General features: G+C 38.9%; 3 protein-coding genes across 3 annotated transcripts; 1 reads left to right on the forward strand and 2 right to left on the reverse strand.

Annotated features, from left to right (window-relative positions):
• Positions 1–9715: 9715 nt before the first annotated feature.
• Positions 9716–11812, reverse strand: LOC149040307 (uncharacterized). Its single transcript, XM_089182110.1, has 3 exons — positions 11490–11812; positions 10432–10858; positions 9716–9846 (listed from the first exon to the last, which is right to left on the reverse strand). The coding sequence occupies exons 1-2, from the start codon at positions 11653–11655 to the stop codon at positions 10476–10478; spliced, it is 549 nt and encodes a 182-aa protein (XP_089038236.1). The 5' UTR covers positions 11656–11812; the 3' UTR covers positions 9716–9846; positions 10432–10475.
• Positions 11813–17461: 5649 nt separating this feature from the next.
• On the forward strand, positions 17462–18100 carry LOC149040308 (BTB/POZ domain-containing protein 6-like). The gene has a single exon (XM_089181547.1). It carries the CDS (start codon positions 17462–17464, stop codon positions 18098–18100), a length of 639 nt encoding a protein of 212 aa, XP_089037673.1.
• Positions 18101–18245: 145 nt separating this feature from the next.
• LOC149040309 (uncharacterized) lies at positions 18246–19404 on the reverse strand. The gene is made up of 3 exons (XM_089182107.1): positions 19093–19404; positions 18555–19007; positions 18246–18387 (listed from the first exon to the last, which is right to left on the reverse strand). The coding sequence occupies exons 1-3, from the start codon at positions 19256–19258 to the stop codon at positions 18341–18343; spliced, it is 666 nt and encodes a 221-aa protein (XP_089038233.1). The 5' UTR covers positions 19259–19404; the 3' UTR covers positions 18246–18340.
• Positions 19405–23081: the final 3677 nt, after the last annotated feature.

Here is a 23081-nt window from a genome sequence, read left to right on the forward strand (position 1 = left end):
AAGTGTTCTTCTGTCAACTTTTGGACAGAACCCCTTAGAGCTTCCTCTGTAAGCTTTTCCACGGAATGAGCGCGTTTATTTCTGACTCTTTTTAGTGACTTCACGGCATCTAAGTGCCAGTACTTCCAATTCAGCTCAGCTTGTAGCGAGGCCCACTGACGTCGTTTTTCTCTGTCTCCCGATGTTTTTAACATGTCTTCGATGTCTTTCACCTTTCGTTGTACTTTTGGATGAAATCTTTGAGGGAATATTCTTTTGAACATCATGTTTTCCATCTCGTCACACATTGTTGCTAGGAGCAGAGAGACTTGCACTTCTTCTAGAGTGTCAACTCTTTTCTTGACCAAATCCAACTCACGGCTCTGGAGATCCACCTGTTCTTTCAATATCTGTTTTTGTGTTTCCAGCGCTTCAATTTTCCTCTCTAAAGCCTTAATTTGAGCATGATTGCGTTCTTCATTTTCTCTTAGCTTGTCAATTTCATCGTTCAGCACCTTTATTTCTCTCTCTCGGCTTTGAAGTCTCACCAAAAAAGCACTGTCTCCTGCTGATCGATCACTTGAAAAACTGGTCTGAGCGGCTCTCCATTTTTGAGGGTAACTTGAAGAAGTGTTTGTCGACATTCTACTTATTCCGAGAAACGAAAAGCTGAAGATGCGAAATGATTTTCCTAAAAGGAAACATCACAATAACTATAAGTGCAAAATGTCAAATCTTTGACCTCTCTCCATGAGTGACTCTTTTCAGTTCCGGTTCTCGAAAACGTTCGTCTAATTGCGTAATTGCGCGAACGCATAATTCCATAGTAACATCGTCGCTAAAGAATTGATTTTCGTAGATACCAATCACTTTACCAAGGTTGCCGCAACTGGAGCTGGAGGTTGCTTTAAACTTAGAAATCTCTTACAAGTTTACCAAATCAAACTGCAAGGTCAGCATGATTCAACAGGGATCTTTAGCAGTTTGGACGACAACGCCAAGGAAGACGTCGATTTTAAAATGAATATATATTTCTAGTTAAAATTTCACGAATGAGTGGATGTAGTAACCTCAGCATAACGTATGAGAGCGGCATTGAGTTCCAAATAGAAACTTAAATAATTTACCGTCAGGGTTTCCTTGGACCACGCAAATTTTGATGATTTCACGTTGATATTAAGGACCTTAAGCAAATCACGACGGCAAAGGCCGGTTAAAATTTCACGAATGAGTGGATGTGTTAATAAGGTTTTCGCGAACATTACTGAAAATCAAATTTCCAACCTTGTGTTGTTCCTTAAAAAGGCAATTTTCTAGGTGTTATTAATTTCAACGTCAAGAAAAATCCATGTAATTTGTTCGATTTTAAAGGTACCTCAATGTTTTGATCACAAAGAGTAACTAGAATCCAATTCTCTTTACAATGCAATCCCTGCACCACACATTAAGGTATCGAGAATACAGGAAATGATCACCAACTGAAGAAGCTCTTGACTGTTAGGAAATGTATAAAGAACAGTGTGGAAAATATGCTTACTGATGTTAACTCTCACTCCCAAGATCTCATTAGTAATTCTCTTTACTGTCTGCCATAATCCATTCTTATGATGTTAGCTTGGGAGAATTCATGATTGGATCAACTAATAATCCCCTAATTGATATTTTTCTTGATTCTCGTCACTTTTCTGCTCGATATTATATTGATATTGTGAGGAGAAATTCTGTCTTAATCACTTGTGGGTTAAAGGGTTAAGGGGTAGAGATTAACTCTCAGTGCGTTTTTTATTGGCCTACGTACAACAAATGAACGGCAATGCCACAAGAACAAACTCTGGCTGTTAACCCGTTCCACTTAGAAACTACTGCGTTGTTCGTCGACTGATTATCTCCTATTGCTTAGTTATTTTTTTCACTTAAATCTATCAGGATGTTCACGCGCCTATTTCATAGATTGCATTAGGACATCGATTTGTAATGGACGATCGTGTGTTGTCCTTTCTTCTTTGTTGTCGCGTCTGTGTCTTCTGTTATTGACGTTGTTATTCATGGCTTTAGTCTTGTCTCAATAGTCCTGTCACTAGATCCAACAGGACACGAGGGAAAACGACGATACAAAAGAAACCTTAGGGAAAAAGAGAAGGATAAGAGAATTGAGAGTCAGAAATTGTAGTGATGTCTCTTTACAAGACGACGACATCAATACGGTGTGAAGGCAATATTTTTATGATGTTCATTCACCATCAGGCTTAAAATACCACAGATTAAATTTACCGAGAAATGTTGCAAAGAAATCAGAATTTTCAGCAATTACTACAAAATTTGAAGCAACATCTATTTTTGTTTTGGAAGAGCAGTGGATGAACAACTGATTCCCCTTCCACTAAAATGATAAAGAAAAAATTTGTTTGCGGTGCAAAGGAGCTGCCGAAAGAATTTTCATGTGAAAGACAAAGAAAAAAACATAAGAAATACACATTATCCAATTCCCCCTTCCTCCTATGATCCCTAAGATTGACCAGCATCTAATTTCTCCTTACAATATCACCCCTGAATCACACATTAAGGCCATGAGAGTAAAGGAAATGATCACCCACTATAAAAACTCTTGATTGTTAAACAAATTTTCAGTTCTTCTCAGCACCTTTGGAAATGTATAAAGAACAGCCTGAGTAGGGAGAATTTGGATATTGATGTTAGGGTGCAAAGGGTTAAGAAGCAGAGAGAGGAGAATTTGGTGGGACGTCAAGATTTGAAACCCAGCGCAGCTAACCACTTGGAGCCAAGGTCGAAAATAGGCTGCTTTTACTGCCCAATTTTACCTGTTTTTCCAACAATGATCATCTTCAGGTTCAAAATTGTCTTCTGTGTCCTTACCGCGAATTGCACCAGTTGACACTAAGCCGTGTCAGGAGTAATGGTGGCTGAAAGAAATCTGAATTTCTGGAGCCCGTGTTATGATCACTGTCTCAGAGTAAACTTGTCGAACCTTATTGCTGTATATTACACTGCTGTCAGTGTGTCTATTAAATGTGCCGCATCCAATCAGAGATGTCGTAAGAACAAAGTGTGTGTGGCATTTTCTGTTGCTGTGTAGTTAGAGTCCAGCAGGCGGAGGTCCTCTCGGGCAACTATGGCAAGCAAGGCCTTGGGAAGAGATATCGACATTTCCTTTGGACGACATATAAAAACAGCTCCACAGGCTGAAAAAAAATATGTAAATTAGGAATTATGAGATACTGCTCCTGAAATTTAAGAGCTGGGGGATTGCAATGTCAATAGTTAAGGGGCTGAAAGGCTATTACAGACAGCAGTAAATCACAATAGCTAAACTCCTGGTGTATTATTTTTTCAATTTACGCAGACATCAGTACTTGGGGAAAAAATTCTGCGGGTCCCAACAGATCTCAAATCGTCGAAATTCCGCCTAGGGTCGGCCTAGTGCTTCGCATGTTTTTTTTCACTGACCTATGTGAGGTTCTTGGCTCATGCAGCTGAGTCATTAAAATAGGTTTATCGGCCGGAAAACATTCTCTAGACTTATGAGCAAATTGCTTGTCCCTGTGAAGCTGTTGAACATCCTTGAGATGTGGATGGTAGGTTTAAAATTCAAGTGACTTAATTCAAAGGTGAAATGTTTGCAGTGGAAGATGATCTAAAGTTTAAATAATATTCCTTGTTGATGTAGCATCGGTAAAGGGAATTCTGCATTCTGATCGAGTTAGGGTTTCTTTTATAACAGTAACCATGATACATAACTTATGTTTAAGTACTATGCAGTAATTCCTGTCGATCGGATATATCACAAGCAATTTGTTGACGAGGTGGCATACCTTTCGAGTTAAACTTCTTGTGATTAACATCCACTCTCGTATGGTAATCAGGGAAACAAGGGAAACAAATGACGAACTGACGGAGTAACCTTTCTTTTGAACTGACGAGAAGAGGGCGACTGACTCAAAGTTGGTTCGTGTGACACTCTTTGATTATTTTCAAATCTTTGCTTCTTCGGCACGGATTGTTGTCCACGTAACACTTCAAATACGATAACGCAACTAAAATGTGTCACATCGTTGGTCGTGAAGACATGTCTCAACAAGCTTCCACCTGGGGGCCTTCAAAGTTTAATTTGTATTCAAAGAGCTGAATTCGAGAAAAGTGAAGGTGATGAGAACACAAAAAGATTAATGAAGCGTTCAAAATAAAACAGACAAAATGCTTTCTAAATGTGTCGGTTGTTTTATTCTCTAAAAAATTAGAGGGCATACAAATCGAAATTCCGCGCTCGTTGTTTTTAAAGTTCGTCTCCTGAAATAGTATCAGAAGTTGAATATGTCATTGTTTTCAAATGCGTAAAAGTGAGTAAGACTTTGTCTGCTCAGGGTTTGTGCATGAAATGTCGGAAATCTAAATTAATTCAGTTTTTTATCCATCACCATCATCATTTATTTGCCTTATCAACAGTGCAAATAAAAATTTTCTACAACAGTAAAATTTATATAAGGCGAGAAGACCCGGGAAGCCACCGGGCTTGCGGAGGTTGCCTGACTTAAAAATTGTATTAAAAAACAAATAAGTGCTGCAGAAATGTGCGGCTTGGCCAGCTCAGTGATTATTTTAGTAAAAGCTCCTGTATATTCGTCCTAAAGCTACGAAGATTTGACGAACGAGTGACTGAAACAGGAAGAAACTTAAAAAAATTTGATAGAGAATTCTAAATTGCTTGTGCACGACACAAATACGTTCAATAATGAGTGTCTTTTCTGGTACTATAAAAATTCGAGATTACATTGACGATGTTTCATATCATTCCATGTATCGTTGTCATATATCTAGGTAAAAGCCTTTAGATATAGCCACATCACATGCTTGGGCAGTTTTAAGAGAGTCTCTACAAAATTGACTAGTGTTTCTCTTTTAACTGTTTCCACATGGTGATCAGTTCGTTGATGACTTCAACGGACAACCAACTGTTATCTTCTTTAAAGAAGTGTTCTTCTATCATTTTTTGGACAGAAACCCTAAGAGCTTCCTCTGTAAGCTTTTCCGTGGAGTGAGCGCGCTTATTTCTGACTCTTTTTAGAGACTTCACGGCATCTAAGTGCCAGTACTTCCAATTCAGCTCAGCTTGTAGCGAGGCCCACTGACGTCGTTTTTCTTTGTCTCTCGATTTTTCTAATATTTCTTCGATATCTTTCACCTTTCGTTGTACTTTTGGATCAAATATTTTAGGGAATATTCTTTTGAACATCATGTTTTCCACCTCATCACACATTGTTGCCAGGAGCAGAGAGACTTCCACTTCTTCTAGAGCGTCAACTCTTTTCTTGACAAAATCCAACTCACGGCTCTGGAGATCCACCTGTTCTTTCAATATCCGTTTTTGTGTTTCCAGCGCTTCAATTTTCCTCTCTAAAGCCTTAATTTGAGAATGATTGCGTTCTTCATTTTCTCTTAGCTTGTCAATTTCATCGTTCAGCGCCTTTATTTCTCTCTCTCGGCTTTGAAGTCTCACTAAAAGAGCACTGGCTCCCGATCGATCACTTGGAAAACTAGCCTGAGCGGCTCTCCATTGTTGAGGGTTACTTGAAGTGCTTGTCGACTTTCTTTTCATCCCGAGAAACGAAAAGCTGAAGATGCGAAATAATTTTTCTAAAAAGGAAAAATTTCAGTAATTATAGATGCAAAATGTCAAATCTTTGACTTCTCTCCGTGAATGGCTCTTTTCAGTTCCGGTTCTCGAAAACGTTCGTCTAATTGCGTAATTGCGTGAACGCATATTTCCGTACTAATACCGTCGATAAAGAATTAATTTTCTTAGATTCCAATCACTTTACCAAGGTTGCCGCAACTGGAGCTGGAGGTTGCTTTAAACCTAGAAATCTCTTACAAGTTTACCAGATCAAACTGCAAGGTCAGCATGATTTAATAGGGACCTTTGGCAGTTTGGACGGCAGCGCCAAGGAAGACGTCGATTTAAAAATGAATATATATTTATAGTTGGAATTCCAGGAATGACTGGATGTCTTAACCTTAGCATAACGTATGAGAGCGGCATTGAGTTCCAAATAGAAATTTAAATAATTTGCCGTCGGGCTCTCCTTGGACCACGCAAATTTTGATGATTTCACGTTGATATTAAGGACCTTAAGCAAACCACGACGGTGACGGCAACGAGGACATGGAAAAACAAAAGATCTATAAAAGCTAAGTTTTTCGTTTGTCTCACGATGTAGTCACGTGTGATGTAGATCACGACGTTTCGACTGCATACTGCTAGTCTTCTTTAGGCGATGAAGTTGACTGGTCATACGTGATCTTATAAAGCATGATGCTCTGCTGTGATTAGTTGTTTTTTCAACAGCTCTGATTGGTACATTTCGATCCTTGCTGCTCACTCATGCATCAGTGATTTGCTTCCTCGGCAGTCCGCTGTCGCACGGCTCTCCTGTTGTTGTGTTTTTTGATTGTGGGCATCCACGCTTCTAGAATTTCTATTCCACCATCCCTGTTGATGTTGTTAGGGTGAAGTCTTCCATGAATTGCCTCTTTGATCCTGCGCGTGTAGTAATAAGGGTCACGATCAATAAACTTTTACTTCGTTCCAGAGTGGCTTGTGTCCGGTGTTGTGGGCATGCTCTGAAGCGGTGGAGGTCTCGGTACGGGCGAGTCGAATGTCTCGATCGTGCTCTTTAACTCTGTCTTGCATTGGTCTTCCAGTCTCTCCGATGTACACCTTGCCGCATTCACAGGGAATCCTGTTAACTACGCCATCTTGTTTAGCCGAGTCGACAACGTCTTTTGGTCGTACTAACTGAGATCTTAGAGTAGTCTCCGACTTGAAAACAGCGCGTACGCCTTGTTGTTGTAGGCAACGGCGAAGCTGTTCCGACAGACCTTTGACATAAGGTAAAACCGCAGTAGCTTTGAACTCGTCGGCGGGTTCGGCACTGTTGTTTGGTTTTCTGGTCTTGTTAAGTTTCTGCAAGAAAGAAAAGGGATAACCATTAGAAACCAGAACAGATGACATGTTTTTTATCCTCGGAGATGACGGAGGGTTTTGTTACGAAACGTTTGGCGCGTTCGTAAAGGCACTTAACAATACCGCGTTTTACTGATTGAGGGTGGTGTGGGCTTCCTGTATACGCTGGTGGTGAGGCGACCGTCAGGTTCTCTTAAAACTGCGGTGCTTAGGAAGGCGAGTTTGTTGTCTTTCTCTGTCCCCATGGTGAAGCGGATGGAAGGCTGATGGTTGTTTAGATGCTGTAAGAAGTCATCTACGTTTTCGCGATCCAGGCCAGGATGGATCATAGATGACTTCTCACAGCATCTAAACAACCAGCAGCCTTCCATCCGCTGAGTGAACAGCAAGGATCGAAATGTACCAATCAGAGCAGTTGAAAAAACAACTAATCACAGCAGAGCATCATGCTTTATAAGATCACGCATGACCAGTCGACCTCATCGCCTGAAGAAGACTAGGAGTATGCAGTCAAAACGTCGCGATCTACATCACACGTGACTACATCGTGAGATAAACGAAAAACTTAGCTTTTATTGTTATTCATCACGATTAATAACCACAACCTTTTCTACGAAACAAAAAATCTAATTGGCAGAACAATAGCTCACCACGTGCGTTTTAAAACTTTGTACATTTCTTCGCCGTGTTATACAAAACAACAACGTGAAATCACCACAACTTACGTCGTCTGCGAACCGAAACCGCGACGGCAAATTATTTTAATTTTCATTTGGAACTCAACGCTTCTTTAATACGTTATGTTGAAGTTGAGGTGTGGCGCCGTAGGAGACGGTAAATACGTGCAGCCATTTCGGTTGAAATTCTAGTTAAAGGCAGAAATTATTTTTTTAATCGAAGTCTTTCCTGACTGCTTAAGTTCCTTATAAGCGACTTTAAGATTGCCGACTACGGTTGGCTACGACGGTTGGATGTGTCTTCGGTAGACTGGGTCGACTAACGTTAAAGGGCGCGAAAGTTTAACGCTTGTTGTCCTTTAAGATTTCGCCGACAGACTGAGACTGTGGTTAACTTGTCCTTCGAAGATGTCGTTTGAAGATGTCAGAAACGCGCTGGTAGTGGCTTATGCCGATAATTCCCTAATGAAGAGTTTTTTATTCTTTACGATTTTTACGAGTCCGTTAATCCATTATATCCATAATGAAATTTGATCCATTTTGTTTGGATTTATTCAAGTGTCTCTACGTCCAACAGCCGAACAGGGTTTCTAAAATTCTCCGTGTCTGTCAATTAAATTTTTTCACAAACTTCGCTTGGAAAGATCTTTCAAAATTCTCAGAGTATCAGAGTATCAGATGTTTGTTTAGAAACGTCAAGCGATTTCAAAAATTATTTAATTTTGGTTTTTAGTAGACCGATTATCTGAGCTTGTGACTGACACATAGGATTCTATGATATGCACAAGCTCGGGAAAATTTGTCCACTAAAAAGGCATCGTAAATTTTAGAAATAACTCGGCATTTCTAAAAAAATCATTGAGCGCTTTCATTAGGTTAGCATGAGGTTTTCTCTGAGAATTTGGAGAATATTTCTGACTACCGGCACGGTCTCAATAGACTAGGTCAGAAATACTTTATAAGCGTCGAAAGCCATGCGATTTTACGGTATGCACAAGCTTAATTAAAAAATTCCTCCACTTAAAACCCAAATTAAGTTTTTAAATCGCTTGACACTTAAAATGAAACATCCAATACTCTTAAGATATTTGAAAGAATATACCAGGAGTGTTTCTGTAGGAATTTCTGACTGCCGGACACAGTATTTTCAAAAACCTGTTCAGCTGCCGGACATGTAGACACAAAAACGTCTACAAATCAACATTTCTGCAGTAGTATATTGACCGTGAACTTTAAATGTTACGCTTTTAAAACAAGAATTAGGAAAAATTATTTACTTCTCAACAGAAGTTTCTTTCGCTGCCATGATCAACAAGCTGAATGAAATAATAAGACAAGGTTTTCGCCAACATTACTGAAAATCAAATTTCCAACCTTGTGTTGTTCCATAAAAAGGCAATTTTCCAGGTGTTATTAATTTCAACGTCAAGAAAAATTCCATATAATGTGTTCGATTCAAAGGTACCTCAATGTTTTGATCACAAAGAGTAACTAGAATCCAATTCTCCTTACAATGTAACCCCTGCACCACACATTAAGGTATCGAGAATAAAGGAAATGATCACCAACTGAAGAAGCTCTTGACTGTTAGGAAATGTATAAAGAACAGTGTGGAAAATATGCTTACTGATGTTAACTCTCACTCCCAAGATCTCATTAGTAATTCTCTTTACTGTCTGCCATAATCCATTCTTATGATGTTAGCTTGGGAGAATTCATGATTGGATCAACTAATAATCCCCTAATTGATATTTTTCTTGATTCTCGTCACTTTTCTGCTCGATATTATATTGATATTGTGAGGAGAAATTCTGTCTTAATCACTTGTGGGTTAAAGGGTTAAGGGGTAGAGATTAACTCTCAGTGCGTTTTTTATTGGCCTACGTACAACAAATGAACGGCAATGCCACAAGAACAAACTCTGGCTGTTAACCCGTTCCACTTAGAAACTACTGCGTTGTTCGTCGACTGATTATCTCCTATTGCTTAGTTATTTTTTTCACTTAAATCTATCAGGATGTTCACGCACCTATTTCATAGATTGCATTAGGACATCGATTTGTAATGGACGATTGTGTGTTGTCATTTCTTCGTTGTTGCCCGTCTGTGTCTTCTGTTATTGACGTTGTTATTCATGGCTTTAGTCTTGTTTCAATGGTCCTGTCTGTAGATTCAACAGGACACGATGGAAAACGGCGATACAAAAGAAACCTGGGGGAAAAAAGAGAATTTAGAGTCAGTAACTGTAGTGATGTCTCTTTACGAGACGACGACATCAATACGGGGTGAAGGCAATATTTTTAGGATGTTCATTCATCATCAGGTTTAAAATACCACAGATTGAATTTTCAAAGAAATGTTGCAAAGAAATCAGAATTTTCAACAATTACTACAAAACCAGAAGCCATATGTTTTTTTGTTTTGGAAGAGCAGTGGATGAACAACTGAAAAGATTCCCCCTCCACTAAAATGATAAAGAAAAAAGTTGTTTGCAGTGCAAAGGAGCTGCCTAAAGAGTTTTTTATGTGAAAGACAGAGTGACCAGCATTTAATTTCTCATTACATTATCACCCCTGAATCACACATTAAGGCCATGAGAGTAAAGGAAATGATCACCCACTATAAAAACTCTTGATTGTTAAACAAATTCTCAGTTCTTCCCAGCACCTTTGGAAATGTATAAAGAACAGCCTGAGTAGGGAGAATTTGGATATTGATGTTAGGGTGCAAAGGGTTAAGAAGCAGAGAGAGGAGAATTTGGTGGGACGTCAAGATTTGAAACCCAGCGCAGCTAACCTCTTGGAGCCAAGGTCGAAAAAGGCTGCCTTAACTGCCCAATGTTAACAGTTTTTCCAACAATGATCAGCTTCAGGTTCAAAATTGTCTTCTGTGTCCTTACTACGGATTGCACCAGTTGACACTAAGCCGTGTCTGGAGTAATGGCAGCTGAAAGAAATCTGAATTTCTGGAGCCCGTGTTATGATCACTGTCTCAGAGTAAACTTGTCGAACCCTATTGCTGTATATTACACTGCTGTCAGTGTGTCTATTAAATGTGCCGCATCCAATCAGAGATGTCGTAAGAACAAAGTGTGTGGCATTTTCTGTTGCTGTGCAGTTAGAGTCCAGCAGGCGGAGGTCCTCTCGGGCAACTGTGGCAAGCAAGGCCTTGGGAAGAGATATCGACATTTCCTTTGGACGACATATTACAACAGCTCCACAGGCTGAAAAAATATGTAAGTTAGGAATTATAGGATACTGCTCCTGAAATTTAAGAGCTGGGGGATTGCAATGTCAATAGTAAAGGGGCTGAAAGGCTATTACAGACAACGGTAACTCACTATAGCTAACCTACTGGTGTAATATTTTTTTCAATTTACGCGAACATCAGTATTTGGGAAAAAATAATTCTGAGTGTTCCAACAGACGTCAAATCGACGAAATTCCGCTCAGAGTCGGCTCACTGCTTCGGATGTTCTTTTCCACTGATCTATCTGAGGCTCTTGGTCAATGCAGCTACGTCATTAAACCAGATTTATCGGCCGGAAAACATTCTCTGGACTCATAAGCAAAGTGCATGTCTATGTGAAGCTGTTAAACATCCTTGAGATGTGGATGGTAGGCTTAAAATTCAAGTGACTCAATTAAAAGGTGAAATGTTTGCAGCGGAAGATGATCTAAAGTGCAAATAGTATCCCTTGTTGATGTAGCATCGGTAAAGGGAATTCTACATTCTGATCGAGTTTGGGTTACTTTTATATCAGTAACCATGATACAGAACTTATGTTTAAGTAATATGCATTAATTCCTGTAGATCGGATATATCACAAGCAATTTGTTAACGAGGTGGCATACCTTTCGAGTTAAACTTCTTGTGATCAATATCCACCCTCGTATGGTAATCATCAGTTGAATGTATCGTGCATTTGTCTTCAAGATACTCAGCGTCACTGTAAACCTTTTGAAAAGAGTTATCGATGCCAACAACAGCGACGGAGAATAAGGCGAGAACCAGCCGCATTTTAACGACTGAAAGGTTTGATACACTCAGCAATCGCTATGATTGTCGAAAGGTTTATTTAAATGTAATTCTGGTGCTCATAATGTATGCATCGTAATATAATGAAACGCTTCAATGCTCTTCTAGTTGTCGCCAGAGTTATGCACATTTACCTTCTGTTTTGTGGAAAGAGTAAAGTTGACAATATTAAATTGTCATTGGATTGTTGTCACGCAACATTCCACATACAAGGACACAAGCAAAAATATATCACAGGGTTGGTCGGGAAGACATGTCACAAGAGTTTTTCACCGAGAATGTTCCAACCGGTTATGTCGCTCATGAAAACACTCCCAGGGCGCCCTCAAAGTTTAATTTTTAATCAAAGTGCTGGGGTGATTCTTCGCGCAAGCTGATTCAACCTCCGAGAAAAACGAAGGTAATGAGAACACAAAAAGATTAAGAAGACGTTCAAAAGTGACAGACTGAAAATACATCCTATTTATGTTGTTTTATTCTCTAAAAAATGAGAGGGCATGCAAATCAAAATTTCGCGCCAGCTGCTTTTAACGTTCATCTCCTGAAATATTATCTGAAGTTTGAATATGTCATTGTTTCAGGGTGCAAAGAAAGTCAGTAATTAACGTTATTAACATCGTCTTAAACATTTAACATTTAACATATTAACACGTATTAAAGTAATTAACATCTGCCAGCCCGAAAGTCATTTCTACTAGCCCGAAAAAAATTTTTTTCGCAAGCATAAATAAAAGCACTGTTTTGCTCTTGGCGCTTCCACACTGTAGAATTTTTTCAAAGTGAAGACAATACGATGTGGTCTATATATTTTAATCAACAAACACCTACGGTATCGGTGCGTAGAATTTACCATATGGAAACGCACGTGACCAATTTTTGCTAGAACCACAATAAATTTCTCACTGGAATTCAGGATCAAATTTATTGGGAATTTAAAACATTTGTCTTACTGTACTTCTATAATTTTAATCCTCCGGAAAAATCTTCGGGTAATTCAAGTACAGAATTCACTAGCTCGATCGCGAAATCCACTAGCCCCGGGCTATCGGACACAACTTTCTTTGCACACTGTTGTTTTCAAATGTGTAAAAGCGAGTGAGACTTTTGTCTATCAACAATACAAATAAAAACTTTCTACAGCAATAAAATTTATTGAAGGCGAGACCCAGGAAGCCACCGAGCTTATGGGAGAGGCCACCTGACTTACAAAATGTATTTGAATTCGAATAAGTACTGCGAACGTGCGGCTTGGCTAGTTCAATGATTATTTAAATAAAAGCGCTCATATTTTCGTCTTAAAGCTAAGAATATTTGACGAAAGAGGGACTGAAACAACAAGGGACTTCAAAAATTTTGATAAAGAATTCTAAATTGCTTCAGACTTGTACGACACAAATGCGTTCGATAATTACTGTCTGTTCTGGTACTATAGCAGTGAATTTGGCTATTTGTTACAAAAAGATTGAGATTACATTGGCGATGTTTCATATTTTTTCATTTATAGTTGTTATATATGTCTAGGTTATAGCCTGTAGATATGGCCACATCACACGCTTGTGCAGTTTTAAGACAGAGTCTTACAAAATTGAAGACTAGTGTTTCTCCCTTAACTGTTTCCACATGGTGATCAGTTCGTTGATGACTTCAACAGACAGCCAACTGTTATCTTCTTCAAAGAAGTGTTCTTCTGTCATTTTTTGGACGGAAACCCTAAGAGCTTCCTCTGTAAGCTTTTCCACGGGATGAGCGCGTTTATTTCTGACTCTTTTTAGTGACTTCACAGCGAAGTGGCAGTACTTCCAATTCAGCTCAGCTTGTAGCGAGGCCCACAGACGTTTTTCTCTGTCTTCTGATGTTCTTAACATGTCTTCGATGTCTTTTACCTTTCGTTGTACTTTTGGGTTAAATCTTTGAGGGAATATTCTTTTGAACATCATGTTTTGTATCTCATCACACATTGTTGTCAGGAGTAGAGAGACTTGCACTTCCTCTAGAGCGTCAACTCTTTTCTTGACCAAATCCAACTCACGGCTTTGGAGATCCACCTGTTCTTTCAATATTCGTTTTTGTGTTTCCAGCGCTTCAATTTTCCTCTCTTAAGCCTTAATTTTAGCATGATTGCGTTCTTCATTTTCTCTTAGCTTCTCAATTTCATCCTTCAGTGCCTTAATTTCCCTCTCCCGGCTTTGAAGTCGCCCTGAAGAAGCACTGTCTCTTGCTGATCGATCACGTGGAAAACGGGCCTGATCGGCTCTAAAATATTGAGGGTTACTTGAGGAAGTGTTTGTCGACATTTTACTTACCCCGAGAAATGGAAAGCTAAAGATGTGAAATAGTTTTCATCTCATTAATTATGAATATGATGCAGATAATTGACTCATCTACATAACTGGCTCCTCAACAACAAGCTGCATCAGTCTTGGTATCAATGGAAATAAATTCTTTATCGACGATATTAGTGCGGAAATATTCGTTCACGCAATTACATTTATGAGAAAACGCGGGCACGAACGTTTCCGAGAACTGGAACTATATATTCGTAATTAATGAGATGAAAACTTTTTAAAAAATCATTTCACATCTTTAGCCTTCCATTTCTCAGAATTAGACCGAAAATACAAAAATAAATATGAAATTATTTAAACAAAGTCCCCAGGCACCCTTTAACTCTACTCTTTTGTTTGTTGAGTTAAATTAACCCTCTGAGTATTTGAAGAGAGCGACAAAACTTATAAGTTTGTAAAACATGTTTCGACAGAAACTTTTGTCATCTTCAGTTAACTGATTAATAATCATAGCATTGAAAGTTGAATTTATAATAAGTAGTCTGAGTATTTGAAGAGAGTGACAAAACTTATAAGTTTGTAAAACATGTTTCGACAGAAACTTTTGTCATCTTCAGTTAACTGATTAATAATCATAGCATTGAAAGTTGAATTTATAATAAGTAGTCTGAGTATTTGAAGAGAGTGACAAAACTTATAAGTTTGTAAAACATGTTTCGACAGAAACTTTTGTCATCTTCAGTTAACTGATTAATAATCATAGCATTGAAAGTTGAATTTATAATAAGTAGTCTGAGTATTTGAAGAGAGTGACAAAACTTATAAGTTTGTAAAACATGTTTCGACAGAAACTTTTGTCATCTTCAGTTAGCTTATTAATAATCAGCATTGGAAGTTGAATTTACAATAAGTAGAAAAATGCTAATTATGCTAAATGGTGACAACAAGAAAGAGGCAAGCGTGAAAGTGTGAGAACTAAAAGTATGGTTTAAAATTGTAATTGTTGATTCAAAGAGGGTTTTTCTCTTTGAACATGAATAGCCTCTTTTATCTTAAGTTGAAAACCGGTAGAGGCGTGATGCAAAACATGGAAGCTATCTTCAGAACACAAAGTGCGACAGTGTCCAGAATTTTGCAGATGTTTGAAAATGTGAGAGGCCCTGTCACTAGCTAAGTGCTCTCTAACAAGCGTGGGGAGATGCCGGCACGTCTCGCCCACGTAACAAGCATTACAGCCGGCATATACAAACTTATAGACCACATGTGAACAGAGCCCGTCAGGGACAGGGTCTTTTACACCAAACAAGCTGCCAATCTTAAAAGAATAGAAAACTAGCTTGATATCCAAGTCATTACAATAGCGCTCAATAAAATGGCGGATCTTTTTCTAAGTGATAGCAGAAAAATGGCATATGTAGGGTAGCTTAAAGTAAACGTGGGTGAAGTCAGTGGTGGGAAGGGAATCCCAGGGATGATGATTACTTTGGGTCCCAGTGATGTAACGGTTTATAACCTTTTCGATTACTGAAATGGGCAAGGAAAAGATTCTATTTTTTGAATATCCATAAGCTTAGTAATGTCCTCATTAAGCAGACAGTGTCCTTTCTGTTGGTGCGTGTGTGCGTGTGTGTGTTTGTGGGACGGAGAGTGGGCTGGGTGGGCATAATCAGGCATCAAATGTTGCTCTACCAGCAAAATATTTGTAACCTTCATCTTTCACGATCATTTGTACTTTTGTGAAATATTCCATGCCCGTTTCTTGATATCTTTTGTTTTTACAGTCTGATTTTCACATATTAAAATTTGCGGAGTCACCAGACAGATGAAAGATAAAACCAACACAAAAGTAAACAAATGGCCAGTCACAAAAGAAATGCTTCGCTTTTCCCGATAAAAATTCGCCGGTTCCTTATATAAGCCAATAACAATATAAGGCACATATGTGAAAAACAGTGTGTGTACACCCCTGAACGTTGAAAACAGATGAAGTAGAAGGAACAGTTTTGGTCTCAGTCCGCATTTTTGTCACCAAAATGAACACATATTGGTTAAAAAGATGAAATGTACGGACCACGTGCAAAGCTGTTAATTGTTTCTCGAAAATTGCGCGTGTTAAATATTTGATAGAGACATCTCATTACATCTAAATCTACTTTTATTAAGTCGGTAAATTCTGTACAAAAATCACACCAACCAACCCATGCACAAAGTGAGAAGACTATATGAAGGCTTGAAACTTTATTAAGAACGACTGTGATCAAGAAATGGGCAAGGAATATTCCACTATAGTGCAAATAATGGAGAAAGTTGATCGCTGAAATGCGATTGCGTGACGCTTGGTAAGTTGTGAAATGATCGCGTATCACGTATCACTTATCAGACGAAAAAACAGTACAAATTCTCAGTCTGCATTTTGTACCTAGTCTGTATTTTGTTCCCGGTCTGCAGTCTGTAGTCACCGGATTGGTATTGCTGTTTTTGTTCGAGCGAGCCCCAAGTCCAGACCGAAGGATTGGAACTCGAAAAAAAATTTTAGTGAGACTGTCTTGGCCGCTATGATTGATGTGTGGGCTGTATTTTAAAGAGCTCCCGAGGAAAAGCACAATGATGGAGCATTGAGTACTTTATACCGACTGAAGACGAAAGCAGATGCGCGACTTACCAATATAGCTGCCTCTGATGCTCTTCTGCGTGGTCATTGCTTGTGAACACTTCGGTTTCTCGATTCAAGTTGCATATATGGAAGCGTATCAAGAAAAGCTGGTCAAATTCAAAGACAATGCCCTTTGTTTAGTATCTCAAATATCCATAAAAGGATATCTTGAAACAATAGCTTTAGAGCCAAACAATGGCTTATTAATTCACGAGGGAAATTCAAACTCGCTGCCATTACAATAGCGAAATTCACGAGGTAAATTCAAACATAGCCGATTACTGCACGAGCGCGAAATTTGAATATTTAGCGAAAGCGCGTGTATGTCAAATCTTACCCTGGGGAGGAGTAGGGAGTTACTTTTTGTTCAAGGTCACTTGCTACTCAGGGAGGGTTGGTCAAGACATAGCATGTCGCAACTGAGAGACTGACAAAGAGTGATGAAACCAAATGAAATTTGTGTGAATGGTCACGAATGAAACTTGTTTGAATTAAACTCATTCCGTGAAACTGAAAAAATCGCATCACCATCGCAAGCAAAAAAATCGCAGGTGTAACCGCGGCTTTAGAACAGGGTCTTGGTTTGCGTTTGTTGCGCACTGACATTGACGAAGTTTTTCATCCTCTGGAAAAAAGAACAAACAAAAAACAAAAACCGAGATGAACTTGAATCCTTTGAGAGATGAGTGACTGAACGCCGCTGAAGATTTTATGTACCGTGAAGATGGCATCTGATTTTCCAGACGGCAAGATTTGTGAGACAAGATAAGAAGTCTATTGTCTTTTCACTCTCTTGATCTCAAACGACATTTTCCAGTCAGATCTCCCTGACTGCGACTATCAAGGGATGATGGAGTTCTTGCGATACATTTACACCGAGGAAGTTGGCTTCAATGGGGACAATATTTTGCAGTTACTCTATTTGGCAGAGAAATACATAATTCCCTCGCTGACCAACCGCTGCATTTTATTTTTGCGTGAGCATCTGGATTCAAGTAACATCTTTTGTGTCTTGAAACACTCCAAGTTAATTGAAAATAAGTCTCTCTGGCGCTCTTGCTGGAAATTTATAGATAAAGAAGCCAAAGATGTTTTGGAATCAAGCGAGTTCTTCGAAATGGACCGATCTGACTTGATTGAATTGGTGAAAAGGAACACAATCAACGTCAAGGAAATTGAATTGTTCACTGCCATCAATAAGTGGGCGGCAAACCAATGTGAAAAGCTCGGACTTGATACAGTGGAACGCCGTAAAATCCTTGGAGATGACATCATAGACAACTTGAGGTTTCCAGTTATGGAAGAAAATGAATTTAATGTCGTTAAAAGCACCAATCTGTTAACCAAGGAAGAAACACAGGAGGTTTTGAACAACTTCGCTGACAGCAGATGGCCAATTCGGTTTTTGCGGCACAAGAGGCAATACGACCCTTCATCTCAAAGAAGAACTCTCTATCACAGGGGGCAGATATTGGATATCTTTGATTAAATCATGTCTGCTCGACAAAACCCACTCAGCAGCGCATGTTTCTCATATTAATTTGTTTTGGTTTATGTTGTAATAATCGTATTAATACTCTTTATATGTGCTTAAGAAGAGGACAGATTGAAGGGGGAATGGAAAATCGTGATATATGCAATTGGTTAATTACTTTTGTTTTATTTGGTGGCCCCTAAAAGAGCCGTTTTGTTTTTTGTCGGTGGACTTGTTGAACGCCATGCATCCAGTCTATTCTTCATCTGAACTTGAGTTTATCCAGGACAGGTCGATTTTCTCTGTGAATTAAACAAAAACGAAAATTAGAAACTATGATCATCAAATGAAACGAACGATGATAAAATAAACCACGGTATTGTTATGGAAAAGAATGTAAATTCCAAACGATGTAATAAAACTGAAATACATCGTGAAATGTAACCTCGGCTGATATTTGTCAACGTACCATCCTTCCTTTGCTCTTGGTGGCTCCTTTCACGGCTAAATGTCACAAATAAGTAACTCAGATCGATCGGCCAGGTCTTCCTTGCTTGGCAAAGAGCGGGTTTCTCGCCAATTCCCGACCACTGGCAGCGTGGACACTTGGAATGATCGTAGTGCAACTTTCTCTGATTGGCGAACCGGATGGTTATGGGCTGCTGTCGACTAACAACACATCTGGTGGTGGTGCGGAACGCTCGTTCGGACCATCCATCAGGCAGAAGGTTGTCGAGGTCCTCGGCCGTTACATCAAACCTTCTCCTACCACGACTCAGGCCACTGAACAGGTCGTCAAAGTCCTCTAGATCCATGGGAACTCTGATGGTGGTGCGTCGAATGTATCCCTTTTCTGGGGCGGTTCGAACGGAGAGCCTCTGTCCAATCTCACCGACGAGATAATCGATCATTTTTTCTTTTCCTGAAAAAAGACCAAGAGAAACGTTTAGTCTCGAACAAACTAGCCTTCAAGCAAAGTAAATTCGTTCCTGTTGTAATCTACTCACCTTTAAGTGAAGATCGCGCATAGTTCTTCATTGCGCTGTTGCAATCGTCTTCCTGCACCCAAGTATCGTCCTTGCTTCCGAAACCCTTCCATCTCACCCGATACTCTTTACGTCCGTCAATGGAACGCACAGCCAGAATTTTTGCGACTTCGTAGTACTTCGACATTTTTTTCGCAATAACGAGATCTAACTTTGACAAAGCTCACTTAATGATCACTGAAAAATAGCTGTCTTTATGACCACGCACTGAAAGAACATAAAATTATCATACGGCAACAATAGTAACGTTAATTATGCGATGTTCCATTGTCGACAAAAAGGAAGGCAGAGCAGTTTAAAACTATCACCTCTTTGTTAAATGCCGCGCATGCCGCCAGAGTTTTCACTGGAAGACTAAAGTAGAACGACAACCCGCAAATATCACTGATTTTTTTAGTCCAGCGATTTAACTCGGCGTTATTCTTAATTCCTAAGAAGTATTTTCCCAAACGCCAATTCTTTCTTCTATTTTGTTTTACGTTACGACTAAAACTAGATAGTTTTAAAACTATCACCTCTTTGTTAAAAGCCGCGCGCGCCGCCAGTGTTTTCACTGCAAGACTAAATTAGAACATTAACCTTTAAAGATCATTTTAAATCCAATCACTTAAGTTGAGCGTATTTTAATTCCTAAGTGGTATTTTCCCCAACACAAAATTTTCTTCTCTTTTCTTTACGTTACGAGAGTGAAAGCGTGATAGTATGAAGACTAGCGCTTAAGTCAGCGCTTCTTTGATAAGAGAAGCAAAACTCTTGACCAAGTGAAACCATCGATAAAAGCTTCATCGTTTTGCGGCGTTGTGCTGCGCGCTATTATCAACTGATCCAAAGTACAGTATAAAGAATTCAGCATTTCCAGGTATCTTGTTTGGGGTTAATAACAATAGTGAATTGTTGCTTTTTTTTCCTCTCGTCCTCTTGCCGAGTATAGTTCGTGAATGTTGTTAACAACAAAGCATCCTTATTGTGTTAATAAATTTATAATCAACTGGTTCGCTGATAAAAAAAATATACTGAGAGACTTGAGATATTTATTTGTAATAAACCATACAAATATTTTATTTCTTTCCACGTGAGTTTCTGAGCTTCATCGAAATTAATTTTGACTTTCACTAAGTGGGGAGGGGTAGCGTGCAAGACTACTTCCGTTCACGGTCCACAATGCAACTTCCATCTACGGAATATAACTTACGTCCACGGTCGACAGCTTTCGTCAACATCTGCTTCCCCACGATACCTCATTCATTGCTTCCAGCATGAATGAGCCAAAAACGAATTTGAAAAAACAAAGCTGCAAGTTGGAATTGGTCATGAAAAGAGTTGACTCTCTGGAAGAAGTACATGTCTCTCTACTCGTGGCAACTATGTGTGATGAGATACAAAACCTGATGTTCAAAAGAATATTCAAGCCAAACGTACAACGAAAAGTGAAAGACATCGAAGGCATACGAAATTGAGCTGTATTTTATTCATGCTGGTGTCTTATTGAGTTTCTGTTAGAAGAGCTAATATCAGATAACGGTTAGATAGTTTTCAAGATGAGGGTTATTAGCCATACGTTGTTAGGGCCTATTTACACGGTACGACTTTGTCGCATGCGACAAGCTTACGACAGGCTTACGACACGAATTGTTTCGTGTAAATCAAACCTACAACTCGCTTACGACTCTTAAGTCATGTCGTAGGCCTGTCGTAAGCTTGTCGCATGCGACAAAGTCGTGCCGTGTAAATAGGCCTTTATAGAGGTCTAACTTTGACAAGAAAGGTTGCACAAGTAACCCGAAGATTTTAGAAACTAAAATACGTCAGCATCATCTCCCATAGTGACCTGATAGATTCAGTCATAATTTTGTTTACGTAACGGAAGTGGAATTGAGTTCTAAAGTTTGTAGGTTGATTCAATCTTTTCCAACGCAAGTGATGTGAAATTAACTCTTGGGAAGCATTTGAGAGAATGCAGAAGGGCAGGGACATTCGAGAAATTATGTAATCTACACTAGAAGCCATTGGGAGCTTGATTTGGTTTGAATGTATGTCTAATTTTAAACCGCTATACATACATGTCAAGTAACACAATGCTGAGCGGAGGTTTCTATTGTCCATTAGGGCACAAAGTCCCATTTTCAGTCGGTTGAGAGCAAAACGTTTACTACCATTATTATATTTGGGTTTTTTGGGACTGTTTTTTCAAAAAAGAACGCAGAAAAATTTAGTTGAGATAGGTGGATATGGGGTTGCAAATGGAAGAATCTAGGGAAAAAAGATAGGTGCATAGCAAGATCAGAACACAAGCAATATTTTAATGAATCGTATGTTGAGTAGTACTCTGAGGTAACATTACATTAACGTTGCTAATAATTTTTAACCCAATAAGATTTACAATTTGACCTGGAGGTTTCATTATACAGAAAGCTCAATAGAGAGTGCCACCATAATAGATTTCAGGAACAGTAATCGAAGACATAACCTAAACACAACAGAGTTCGATGTATAAGCAAGTGTATGATGGTATCATATGATTTAAAGTACCAGAATCTTTCAAGTTTCCTTATAATTGAAATTGTTATATCATGCTAGTGTGTTTACCAATATCAAGCTATGTGGAGACATAAAATGAATAGGTGAACTTGACATCATCATGCAAATGGTGAACTTGACATCATCATGAAAAGTGCTAATCTACCGTAAAAAAAGGTCCAAAACAAACATGGTAAGCAACTGAACTTCATGTATCACTTTGTGTTAAAGCACACAAGAGGACTTATGAGACCTGCTTCACTCTGATTTTCCAGAAAACCATCGAACTTCTGGTACCAATCAAAATTCAGAATGACTGTGACAGTTTGGAACTGATCTGTTAAGACTGTGCTTTTCAGGGGTCTACAGACGTGATTTGAACCCTGGGTCTCAAGGATGCCTGATGGTTATCTAATCCACATCTAACTATAAATTCTAACTATAACTATTGGCTCTAACTATAAACGTAACAAATGTCAGTTCTACTGAATTTTCTTCATAAAAACTCAACAGTCTAAGCTAAATTAATTTAAGTGTGCTTTGGTATTCTAAATAAGCACAAGTAAATTTTTCACAAATAACAAATGTTATGAGATCATAGGGTGTGCGCAGTAAGTCATGAAAATGTTAAGGTCTGAATATTTCTGGGCATCACTTGGAAAACATAATACTAATCACATTTCAGTAGTAACATTAAACAACTAAGCTCCTATTCGTATTTTGATAAAAGCGAAACTACTTTGTTACTGAGTTTCAATGTATTACTTCCCCAAAGTTTGAAATCAATCACAATAGCCATTTAGCACCAAGGTTTTCATGTTAACGACAAAGCGCAGTTTAAGATTAGGCAAACCAAAGCACTACTTCGTTCCACATTTTGTACTGTCCAACAACTTGTTTCAATGTTGGTAATTAAAAGACATTCATGTAAAACATCATTAGCATTACATTCCAAAAACAATACGCGACAAGGCATCTTTTCTTTTACGGAAATTCTTATGAGAGCCGATTTTTTGATCGGTATTGTTCAACAGAGATCCCCATATTACTTTCTTCTGATGGAATCTTGGGCTAACAGGATCTTGTCAACTGTGTGTGGATGGTTCGTCCAATTCAATTCAACAGCAACAACAGCAAGGAAAACACAGGCACTTCAGGAGAATCTCTTTTGCTTTCAAGTAATTTCAGAGGCTTTCAAATACTTTCAGAGGCTTTCAAATACTTTCAGACACATTCAGATATTCTCCGATATTCTCAAGCAGGTCTGCTGAGCAGATTCAAGCCGTTTAATGTTGGCTTGCGAGAGTCAATAATGACCCCTAAGTTTCGATGAGGCGCAACCTGCACCAAAGGTCCAGACCGTGAAATGTTGGCGACCGTGAAATGTTGGCCTGTGAGAGCACAACTCCTCGCTGTAATCCGCACGTAGAAGA

This window comes from Pocillopora damicornis, chromosome 9 (assembly GCF_964200805.1).
Source record: "Pocillopora damicornis chromosome 9, jaPocDami1.2, whole genome shotgun sequence".
NCBI lineage: Eukaryota > Metazoa > Cnidaria > Anthozoa > Scleractinia > Pocilloporidae > Pocillopora > Pocillopora damicornis.